Raw genomic sequence first — 12337 nt, forward strand, 5'->3', positions numbered from 1 at the left:
ATACAGCAGCTCACAACTGTCTGTAACTCGTTTCAGGGGATCCAGGGAACTCTTCTGGCCTCTGTGGACACTAGGCAAGCCCATGGTACACAGATATACATGCAAGCAAAGCATTCATACACAAACAATAAGTAAAAAAAAAAAATCATAAAAAAACCTGGCCTGTCAAATACAATCTTCACCATCTGTGCATTTCCAAGGTTTTCCATCTACTGGAGGCAAAGGTGTCTTAAAGTAAGAAAAGGGCTGCTTTGCTCTGAAAGGCCTGGCTGGGGGAGGGATTCACCCCCACTCCCAGCACCTTCCACTCCAGGGGGCTTGTAGGTTGGCTTCTGAGTCATCTGAAGAGGAAATGGCTACTGCCCCCCTTTTCCTCCCAGGATTCGATTCCCCTCCTCAAACAGGAACAGGGTATGGAGTGTCCACTTTTTTTTGGGGGGGGGGATGTTTCAAGACAGGGTTTCTCTGCATAGCCCAGGCTGTTCTGGAATTCTCTCTGTAGACCAGGCTGGCCTCAAACTCACAGAGATCCACCTGCCTCTGCCTCCGAGTGCTGGGATTTAAGGAGTGCACCACCACTACCCCACTGTGTGTTTACTTTCTGGATGCCTGCATGGGCAGCACTTGAAGCCGAGTCCACACCGGAGAGAGAAGTGTAGGGCACCCCCTTAGAGACAGCAGTCCCTTCTCCAGCTCACAGGCTGCCTTAGGCAGCAGAAAGTAGCCAACAGGGTCTCTCCCCACACCTGAAGCTATGGCTCGTAGGGCAAAGCCAAACATGCTGCAGACATTATAGACTACAAAGGTTGCCTCCCTCCCCCCCCCAAAAAGCCTGAGCAATCCATGCCTCCTATAATGTTCTTGAGGCACCCTGGCAAGGCACACTACAAACTGCAGATCTCAAAGGGGCCCCCTTCCAGGCCAGCTGATGGAGAGAGCCCTTCTCTGAAGATCTGCCAGGGTCTTGCTGCACATCCAATCATCATGGGTGCAGAAGGTCCAACTGACTCTGGAAAAGTCCTCTCTGGGATTATGTCTTGAATGCTTGCTTCCCTGGCTTGTGAGGTTTCAGAGGGAAATTTGGGAGACTCTTAAACACTCTTACCGAGGCCATTCAATATATTGAGCTTTAAAAACTCGTGCTTCTGGTGAACTGAGGCGGAAGAGTCAACCGTGATTAATGAGAGACAGCGCCACTGAAGTGAAACCTTAGCTTTGTGGGGACAATCAATGCTGGTAATCTGGAGTTGAGAAATCAGCACTGATTAGAAAAGAGACCAGCACCACTGGAAATTGTAGATTTGGATTATTTCCTTGAGTCAGCACACAGAAGCTGTGGTCTAGAGGTAGCGAAGGTTGCATCTCATGCTGGCCAAGCTTGGTAACATATAAGGGCTTCCTAGCTAGTACTGGTTTTGAAGCATGAAGGGATCGTGGAGAGCAGCTGAAGGCACCATGCCGCAGGGTCAGGCTCCCTGCAGAGTTTAGAAGAGGCTACTGGAGGTGCAGTCCAGGAAAGATGTCAGTAAAGACCCTGACATCTTGGAGATGCCAGTGCCATGGGACCACCACCATGGACAGCTGTTGTAGACAGAATTATTTTGAGGTGTGTTACATTTGTTTATGCTGCAGAACATTTGTTTTAATGATGCAAATATGTGTTACATTCTTTTATGTTGCATTTGTTTAACTCTGAAGCTTTGTTTGTCTAAACATCTGATGGTCATGGGGCAGTAGTGGTGCATGCCTTTAAATCCCAGAAGCAGGCGGAGCTCTGTGAGTTCGAGACCAGCCTGGTCTACAAGAGCTAGTTCCAGGAAAGCCTCCAAAGCCACCGAGAAACCCTGTCTTGGAAAACCAAACAACAAACAAAAACAAAACAAAACCACCACCAACAACAAAAAACAAAAAATACCTGATGGTCTATTAAAGAGCTGAACGGACAATAGTGAGGCAGGGGAAAGGATAGGCGGGGCTGGAAGACAGAGGTTAATAAATAGGAGAGTTCTGGGAAGAGAGAGGAAGGAGCAAGAACAAGGAGAGGAGGCTGCTAGAAGCCAGCCACAGAATAAGAGTGGAAGTAAGATATACAGAAGTAAGAAACAGAAAAAGCCCAGAGGCAAAAGGCAGATGGGGATAATTATAAGAAAAGCTGGCTAGAAACAAGCCAAGCTGGGGGCTGGAGAGATGACTCAGTGGTTAAGAGTCCTGGCTGTTTTTTCAGAGGTCCTGAGTTCAATTCAAAGCAACCACACAGTGGCTCACAACCATCTATAATGGGATCTGGTGCCTACTTCTGGCCTGCAGGCAGAACACTGCATACATAATAAATAAATAAATCTTAAAAAAAAAAAAAAGCCAAGCTAAGGCAAGGCATTCATAAATAATAATAAGCCTTTGTGTATTTATTTAGGAGCTGGGGGGTGTGTCACCCCCCCCCCGCCCCGCAAAGACAAAGAGCAAAAGAGTAAAAAAGAACCAACAATAGACAGCAGCAGCTGAGGAATGAAGCTGGCCAGAATCTACGAAGCAAGCTGTCATTTGTTACAAAGGACAGAGCTGACAAGTGGCCTGGATCCTCTGGAGCCCAGAGGACCATGAGTGGGTCCCAGAGGTCAAGCACTGAACTCTTTGATTTGAACTATGCTCTGGGGTTCTACCCTCTCGGGAGTAAAAAAAGTATTTAACTTGTTTTGATTTTACAGAGCCCCCAACGCTTTAGAGACTGGAATTTTACAGACACTTTGGGGATTTTAGAGATTTTGGATATCTTACAGAGGCTCTGATCTTTGGAGGAGACTTTTGCCTTTTTGTTTTTCTAATTTTTAAAGACTTTTATCATTTTGTATGAGTGTTTTGCCTAAGTGTATGGTTGTGTACCACGTGTGTGTCTGGTGTCCACTGAGGTCAGAAGAGGGCACTGGATCCCCTAGAGCTGGGGTTAAGAAATGGTTGTGAGGCAATGCATGGATGCTGGGAACCGACTCCAGCTCCTCTGCTAAATTAGCTCAACTTTGGATGTTTTAGGGACCATGTGAGTGCTGGGAATTGAACCTGGGTCCTCTGGAAGAGCAGTCAGTACCCCTAACCACCAAGCCATCTCTCCAGCTCCCAAAAGCTGGATTATCTTATATCTCAGAATTAATATTAACATGGCATCTTGTGGACATATGTGAAAGGTGTCTAGCTGAATTGTGATGTTTGTGTGTCAGGTTGACAAGGAGTCAATTATGCTAGCTAGTTTTATCAACTTGACACAAACTAGAGTTATTTGGGGAAGGAAGACACTCTGCTGAGAGAAAATGACTTGTAAAATGGTCTGTAGGCAAGTATGGGGGCATTTTCTTGATTGACGATTGGTGTGAAAAGGCCCAGTTCACTGTGGGTGGTGCCATGCCTGGGTAGGTGGACCTAGGGTGTCTAAGAAAACAAAAGGAGCAGGGCAGTAGGCAGCACACCTCCATGGCCTCTATCTGCATCAGTTCCTGCCTCTAGGTTTGTGATGGTGATTATCAACTTGACTATAGTCATCTGGAATTAAGCAAGAACCCCAGCAGCCTGGCACACCTATGAGGGGTTTTTCTTTTTCTTTCCGTTTGTTTTTTCAAGACAGGGTTTCTCTGTGTCATCTTGGCCATCCTGGAACCCTCTCTGTAGGCCAGGCTGACCTCGAACTCAGATATTCACCTGCCTCTGCCTCCTGAACGCTGGGATTAAAGGTGTGTGCCACTACTGCCAGACAGGGTTTTTCTTGATCAGATCATCTGAGGTGGAAATCTGGGTTACACCTTCTTGTGGCAGCCTATATAAATGACACAGAAGGAAGCCTTCACTTTTTGCCTGTTTGCCCTTATTCTCACTGGCACACTCACCTATCTTGCAACGGAGGCTTTTCTTCACTAGCATAAGCTTGCCTCTTCAGGACTCTGACGGGGACTGAACATCAGCTGAGGCATCCAGCCTCATGGGTTGAACTACTGGTCCTTGGACTTTGCCTCAGGAGGCAGTCATTGCTGGACTGGCTGGACACAACCTGTGTGTGAGCCACTGTTCTTCCCGAGGACACAACTATAGAAGGTTTCTGCCTGAAGTTCCTACACTGCCTGATTCTTAGATGATGGACTTCAAACTGTAAGATGAAATAAACCCTTTCCTCTCCAAGCTGCCTTTGGCTATGGAGTTTTATAAACACTAAAGCAGCAAGTGTATTAGGTTTTGTAGCAAAACAGTCTCTGTCACTCAGATCTCTGAGAACTCAAGGAAAAACAGCCACAATGTATGGCATGTCCAAACTAAAATAACTTATTTTTAATTATGTGTATCTTTCTGTGGTTGTATGCAGCAAAGTGCAGGTGCTCACAGAGGCCAGAAGTGGACGTGGTATCCCTGGTTGTGAGCTACCTGACGTGAGTACTGAGTACAGTCTCAGCTGCTGAGCCAGCTGTCCAGCCCTGGCATGTTCCAATTGTTTATGGACCCTGGGTTTTGAACTTCATGATTCTTCTCATTGAATTGTCTTCCTTTGGGTTTCTGTCAACTTCTTAAAAATGTAAATATCATTAGGTATGCACACACTTCTAGTCCTAGCACTGTGAAAGCAGAGGCAGAAGGATCTCTTTGAGTTTGAGGCCAGCCTGCTCTACATAATGAGTTCTGTGCCAGCCAAGGATACAGAGTGATACCTTTTCTCACAATTGATTCTCAGAATCAACTGTATCCTACTTTTCTCTGAAATTTATTTTTATGTGTATCTGTGTGTCTGTGTACCTGTATGTACATGTGTGTAGGTGCTCTCAAGACCAGAGAAGGACATCAGATTGCCTGGAATGGAGCCACCCAATGTGGCTAACAGCCCCAGCTACAACCAATTCTTTTAATGTTTCTTACTCAATATCCTTCTTAAATGAATAAATAGTCATAGGGCATGACAGGAATGTGACCAATAACAAACCCCTCTAACTCTTCAATTTATGTTCCACTGGTGTTTAGGGATGAAGCTCTCTAAATGTTAAGTGCAGACCTGCCTGTGAGCCTGCCTTCCACAAAGGTGCTGTCACTGCACATATCACCCCTGGCAGTAGGGTAAAGGACCCACCTCTCTCTCCACTGTTCTTGGGAGAGCACAGTCTACCCTGAGCAATGAATACATCCCCTTTGAAATGAAAACTGTGCCAGTGACTGCGACTCATGTCCGTGAGCAAATTCCAGGATTCCTGACTGTGCTGGAAGGAGAAGGGCCGTGTAAGAGTTAACAGCTTCCTTCAGAGCCAACAGCCACTTTTCTGGACACAGAACACCAAGTAGAGGGGGGAAGTAACCCTAAAAAGTAAGTTCTCTCCAGACGATGTCTGGCTGGCCGTCTGTGACACAGAACTGTCAGGTCTCCTGGCAAAGGATCAAGGTAGCCAAAACCAGACAGCAGGCCAGTCGTAAACAGACCACCAGGCCTCTCCCACAGTTGGGGTCCTTGGAGAGAGGCCTGTCAACTTCCCCTCTCTGTGGGCTCATGGAGAACCAGCTGCTCCCTCTGCTCAGGAGGAAGGGGGGGGCTTCCTGTTACTTGCTCATCACATAACTACCAAGAAAAGGTAAACACAGGGGGTTTCTTCCCTACAAATACTGAAATGTCATCGGGGATGGAGTAACAGAAAAGGAGAAGTTGGAAGGTGCAGTGAAGACACTTAGAACCTGCTGGAACACAAAGGACAGGCGAGGTTCCCTTCTACTGAAAACCCTTCTTTGGAAGCCACCCCCATCCCACCCCCCGCCCCAAGCTGGGTGTGCAATCCAGTTACTCAGGATACAGGGGCAAGAGGGTCAAGGCTATCTAGCACACAGCAAGTTCAAAGACAGCTTGGGGTACTTGAGACCTTGTCTGTCTTCCTTCTTTTTGAGGCAGGGTCTTCTCTGTGTAGCCCTAGCTGTCCAGGGACTCAGTCTGTAGACCAGGATGGCCCTGCTTCTGCTCTAAGGGCTGGGGTTATAGATATACACCACTACTCCCGGCTCTGAGCCCTTCTCTCAAAGTGCAACAACAGGGAAACAAAACAAAACACCCAAAAAAAAGCGAGTTCTGAGGATGTGGCTCAGTAGGCAAAGTGTTTGCTGAACATACACAAAGCCTCTAGGTTGAATCCATCCATAGTAGTGCACCAACCACACACAGTCGAGCACCCCTGTGATCCCAGGCATTTGCAAAGTGGAGGCAGAAAGATTTGAGGTTAGCAAATCTGAGGTCAGCCTGGTCTACATGACACCCTGTCTCAAAATTCCTGGGAGAAGCTACCCTACTCCCATTCTGGCCATGCTGTCCCTGTAAGAGGCCCAGTGGTCTGCTTGGCTGTTTCTCTCCTCCAAAGAACCAAGGTAGAAACTGGGAGGTGATGATCTTGGCTTCAGGTCACGCTGGCTGCCAAAACTGGAGGCAGGATCTGTGGGGCAGGTCTGTGAGTCTGGACCCCAGTGCCAGCCTCTTAGGCCCTCCTGATCACCCCTCTTTGGAGTACATGGGCCCACCCCCACCAGATTCTGAGGTGCCCCTCCTGATCACCCCTTTTTGGAGTGCAGGGCTAACCTCTACTCCTAGTGCTTACTGTCAGAGACACTGTCGCCTGGCTGCTGCAGCATACCTGTGTCCAGCAGAGGTGCAGCTGCCTCAGAGACAACTGAGGTGTCAAAGAAACACAGCACACAATTGTAATCAATGTCTTTTATCTTTGAAAACGGAAGCAGGTGTTTTGACAGAACACTATGGCCACTCTATAAGAGTGGATCTGGGAGCAGTTCACTGTCCCCCTCTGGTATCACGGCTTTAAGAAGACAGGGACAAAACAGGGGAAAAGAATCCACCACAACGTGTCAGACGCCTACTCTGAGCCTGGAACACACTGTGGTTGCACGCTTCTCCTTGCTCCTTCCTCTCTCTGAACCACACTCCCTCCGGTGCTTCATCGACAGCCCCAACAACTGTTACCTAATTAACTGGCCCAGACTCCAGAACATTTCTGAGTCTGGAAACGAAGTCCCTCAGCAGGACACACTGGCATACGATTCTGGTGCATTAGTAAGTCATTCCAATTGTTTCTTTACATCTCATTATCCACTTCAACATCAAAAACACAAGACAGACACACAAAACCACAAAGGTTCCTATGCCCTGGAGTTGTGGAGCTAGCAACCCCTGTATGGATGGCTGGGAATCTTTTCTTACAAGAGTACCCAGTCAGTCCACACACTCTAAGCAGCTGCCACCACACTCTGCCTCTGTCCCGATACCCTGTAGATTTGCTTGCAGCCAGCAATGTGCCCACACCAGCACGAACACATGCTAAGACAGGCCTTCCATGATCCCTAGGACACTATCTGGTCATATGCTCTCACAAACATACAACAGGAGGATGTAAAACTGGAGCCAAGTTCCAGCTGCCCTAGGAGGCAGGTAAGGCTCCGCCTGTCCTCTGCAGCTAGGGGACTGCTGCACCCCACACAGCCATGTCAGTGCTAGGGAACAGGAGCCTGATTTGTGTGGCACAGAGGACTGTGCCTGCACGTGGTGAGCTATAGCCTCTCTCTACACCCCACTTTCTGCTTCCCTCTAGACTTTTCCCTCACCACAATGTATTAAGAGCCCTCAGGTCACATCCTGTGAACTGATTAGGCCCGGCAGGCAGTGGACAGACAGGACAGAAGGCAGCATAGTGAAGAGGGGAGGACAGGAGATGTGGGAAACAGGACACCAGGCAGAGGCTCTGCTCACAGAGCCTGGGTTCAAGCCCCACACCACACCCAAGGGTCAGGCCAGCCACTTCAATGGACAAGAACACTCAACACATGTGCATCCTCTTGTCTTGGGAGCTATTGTCCAGTATGGACTGAAACTGAACCACAATGCTGGAAGGGATGGACGCGACAGTCTGCACAGAACAAGACTGCAAGGACACATGCTGGTTTGATTAGATTATAATCATGGGACAAATCAAGAAGCTAAATTCCATCTGTACAACCACCCACTCCTAGGAGAGAGAGAGGAGACAGGGAGAGGGAGGGGACAAGAGCTGTTTGATCAAAGACTCAACGGAATGGAGGGTGGTGTGTGGGTCCACGTGATTTCTCAACTCTTCCTGACAGACAGTCATCAGATGTCCGGGTTTGTGCTGCGAGTGAGACAGCACTGTGTGGCTACGCTGATTGTTCTTGTGAGACTTTATACAAAATAATCATCTCATCTTCATTTAGTTTATACACATACACAGTGCTGTCCCTTTCAAATTAAGGAGGGAAAAAACCCCAAAGAACCAACCACACAAATACTGCAAAGTAGCAAAATACAAAGAAAAAAGCTACTTTTGGTTTTGGCAATATTAAAAAGGGGAGGGAATACACGGAGCAAAGGTAGCGTTGGCCCCATTCATCAAAAGGTGTGTGGGCAGGACACTAGGCTGGGGTGGGTTTGTTCTCTAAAAAATTCAGAATACCTGGTATTGTCAATGTAGTGAAGTTCAACATGCCCCTGGGCCTGTCAAACACCGTAAAGCTTCCTGATCAAAAGCTCAGCTTTCATTTCTTCGCAGATTTGGGAGGGGAATTGAGTTCTTACTGGAATGTGGCCTATCGCTGGCTGACAGATCTGAAATGGAATGTTTCCAAATGGCAGTGCCTCCCTTTCTGCCCTCCCTTGGAGCACGCCAATGAGCAGCTGCCATCCGGGGAGGTGGGTGGGCCTTAGGCCGCCATCTTCGCCAGTTGCTGCTCTAACTTGGAAATACGTTCATCTTGATTGCAGATTGTGTCTTTTATGGATTTGATCTCTTTTAAAATCTCATCCAACTTGGCTTCGTTTTGCTACAAAAACCAACAGAAAAAACGTGACCACCAGGATTAACATAGTCTAACAGTGCAGAACAGGAAACTTAGTTTGACATTCCTACGATGGGAACAGCAAGCCTCGAGGCACTGTGGACACTCCTGAGACAGACAAGAGCTCACGAGGAAAATGCAGGGCCTCAGTACGGCTCCCAGTCCTCACCTGCACATCCAGGTGGACAGAGCCTCTAGACCACACAGCAACCACACCCTACAGCCCACTCACTGCTCTTTCTGCTGTTAGGGACAGCCTCCATCTGTATGGGTTCTGGAAGAATCCTTCAGTCAGAGCCCCACCCTGCCCCCTCTGAGGAAGCCCACTTTCTCCCACCTGAACTTATTCAGTGGAAATTTATGGTACCAAGTCCAGAGACTGGCTTCTTGGTCATAGCCAAAGCACCAGCTCCTTAGGCACTCTGCTCCCTGTGGTTCCCCAAGCTCCTCCCACTCCTGTCCTTTCCTGTGGTGGCAGTGCCCTCTGGTGGGAGGCTGGTCTGTCCCTAACCCCAGGGCTCTAGCCAAGGCCATCCTTATTGCTAGCCCCATCTCCCAGTCACTGCAGCACAGTGACACCCAGACACACTATTTCCTTCTCCTGGACACTCACTTCCTGGTTCCTAGGACGCTGGACTCCCATCATGCTTTACTGTGGAAAGGCAGTTAAGAAAACCCAGCAGGGATCCTGTCCACTCTCAGATAGCACAGCAGGCATTACAAAGCCAGCACTGGGCTAGTGAGTAAACCGCACAGTCACCTAGTCCCTGGCCACTGCCCCCAGCACACACTTCTTACCACGCTGGCTGTGTCAGCTGTCTTCTTGGGAGCACTAATGAGATCGCTTTTCTTGTTTGCTGCTGGCTTGCTATCCAGAATGTTCTTCTTGACCACCTTGAGGTCCCTGTTCTTGCCTGGAATGTACCCATGCTTCAAGGAGATGAGGATCGGGTCTGCATTCTTCCCCTCAAACCACTCCTCCGCTTCCAGTGCAGCTTCCGGGCCCGCTGTGTCAGGGTACAGGTCATCTTGGAAGAGGTCAGACTGCAGCAGGTATTTAGGCAACATTTGGTAAGCGAGAAAGGCTGGGGCTCTCCTGGGCTATTTGTTTTTCTGAAGTGCTGAGAACTAAGTCCCATGCACATGTGTGCAGGGCAAGGGTTCCACCATGAGCTGTATGTTCCCACCCTTTACTTATTCTCCTATAGTTGGGATGGCAGAGATTACAGGCATCACACTGATCTGAGTTTTCTTTTGAAAACTTACTTAAAAGCTGGGTCATGGAGATGGAGAGATGGTACACTGGCTAGTTTTATGTCATTTGGAAGCAGGAACTTCAACTGACAAAATGTCCCCACCAGACTGCCCTGTAGGCAAGCCTACAGTGTATTTTCTTGCTTGACAATTAATGTGGGAGGGCAAAACTCACTGTGAATGGAGCCATCCCTGGGCAAGATGGTCCTGAGTGCTATAATAAAGCAGGCTGAGCAAACCTTGAGGAGCAAACCAGCCATTGCCATTGCATTAAGTCCTGCCTGCCACTAGGCTTTTGCCCTGACACTGAAGTGTGATCTGAGAGTTGTAAATATAAACAAACACTTTCTTCCCCAAGCTGTTTATGGTTATGGTGTTTTATCACAGCAACACAAACCCTAACTAGGACAGTGGCTCAGTGGTTATAGCATTTGTTGTTCTTGCAGTCGGCCTAAGTCTGATTCCCAGCATCCACATGGCACTAAATGTTTCAGGGGGTCTGATGATGCTGTCTTGTGACCTCCTCAAGCACAACACTCACACACACTGAAAACAAACACCACACACTTGGGACACTCACCTTCCTGGGGACGGTCATGATGATAGGCTCACACTTTCTCTCATGAAGCTTGAAGAATCTTCAGAGGAGAAATAAAGACAAAAGTTGCAGTAGGTGAAATGTGGTTGACAGCGCAAAGACTATTTTCTGCAGTGTCTGTCTGAGACACATCCTCACTGCCCACCTTGTCTGCTGTCCCAGGCCAAAGCATGGCTTTGTGCTCCCAATACAGAGAAGACTGACTGGGATCATCCATGCAGCTGGAGACAGCAAGAGTGAGAGGGGCCTGGGAAAGATGGCTGCAGCAATGCCAAGGGCCAGGTGTTGGTGGGAAGCACAGCCACACTCACCACGTGCTCAGACAGGACAGCACATCCCTCACAGGAGGCAGCACCTATGCCCCGGGTGCCCAGTCTTCTGCCAGCACCAGGTACTGAACATGTGACACATAAACAGAACTTTGCTCTTTGGGTTTTCATGTGTGTGTCTTGTGTTTCTGCACACCTGGCACACATGTGGAGCTCAGGGGACAACTGCTGGTTGGGGGTTTGCAGGTACCTTTCACCTTGTTGTGATTCTTAGGATTTATTACCATTTCTGTTTGAGTATACGGGTGTGTGTGCCACAGCACACATGTGCACATTAGAGGACAACTACAGAGTCAGTTCCCATCTTCCACTGTTACAGAGGCCAAAGGATCATACTCTGGCTGTCTTCACCCACTGCTGGCCCTGCCTTCCACTTTTTGTTTGAGGCAGGGCCTCACACTGGCCTGGAACACTGCCTCACAAGCCATGCTAGCTGACTCCAGAGCTTCCAGGAATCTGTTTTCTCCATCTTCCATCTCAGTATTGCTGGGATTATAGGTGTGCACCACAGTGTGTAAACATAGGTTCGAGACCTAAACTTAACTTATGCTCTAAAGACCAGAGCTTTACCAACTGTACCATCTCCTGTTTTATTTTGTTTTCTGAGACAGGGTTTCTCTGTGTAGCCCTGGTGACCCTGGAACTTGCTCTGTAGACCAGGCTGGCCTCAAACTCAGAGATGCACTTGACTCTGCCTCCTGAGTGCTGGGATCAAAGGTGTAACTTTAAAAAAAGAAAAAGAAGCCAGACATGATGGCACAGGTCTGTAACCCTAGCACGTGGGAGATAAAAGTGCAAGGCTCTTAGCCACTTGCCCATCAGGAGACACTGCCCATAGCCTCAGTATGAAGGAAGTGAGCATGTGAAACACAGATCAAAGTGGTTTAACTGCTACGCTCCATCGCAAAGACAGGTCACAAGCTACAATCAACCCCAAATACACCCAAGGTAGTCTTGGAATTGACTTGCTCTGTCATGAACAACTGGACACTTTGGGTTCAATTCTTTACCTAGCAATCTCACATTTGTTGACATCAAGTCCCCGCTTAGACATGTAGCCCATCCCCCGCTGAGGCTCCTTGCTGCTGAATGTGTTGAGGTAGTGGACATATGGGGACTCGTCCGTGATTTCAAAATAGCGGATACTGCTGTCACCCTACAAGAAGCAGAGACGAGTCAGTGCCCATGTTAATGGAAACAGAATTCATAAGACTCTAACTTCAGTCGCTGACCACTGCCCTCTCCAAAGACAGGCTGCAGATGAGCACCAAGGAGTCTCATTGCGGTATGTAGAACCCCA

General features: G+C 48.4%; 1 protein-coding gene across 1 annotated transcript in view; it reads right to left on the reverse strand.

Moving 5' to 3' along the window:
• Positions 1–6694: 6694 nt before the first annotated feature.
• Positions 6695–12337, reverse strand: part of Coro1c (coronin 1C) — a 70354-nt gene continuing 64711 nt past the window's right edge. The window contains exons 8-11 of the mRNA XM_027415968.2: positions 12048–12193; positions 10691–10748; positions 9655–9900; positions 6695–8841 (exon numbers count right to left, since the gene is read on the reverse strand). Coding sequence (XP_027271769.1) covers positions 8722–8841; positions 9655–9900; positions 10691–10748; positions 12048–12193 — 570 coding nt within the window. The 3' untranslated portion in view covers positions 6695–8721. The remainder of the gene's footprint in view (positions 8842–9654; positions 9901–10690; positions 10749–12047; positions 12194–12337) is intronic.

Source organism: Cricetulus griseus, chromosome 4 (assembly GCF_003668045.3).
Source record: "Cricetulus griseus strain 17A/GY chromosome 4, alternate assembly CriGri-PICRH-1.0, whole genome shotgun sequence".
In the NCBI taxonomy this organism is placed as follows: Eukaryota; Metazoa; Chordata; class Mammalia; order Rodentia; family Cricetidae; genus Cricetulus; species Cricetulus griseus.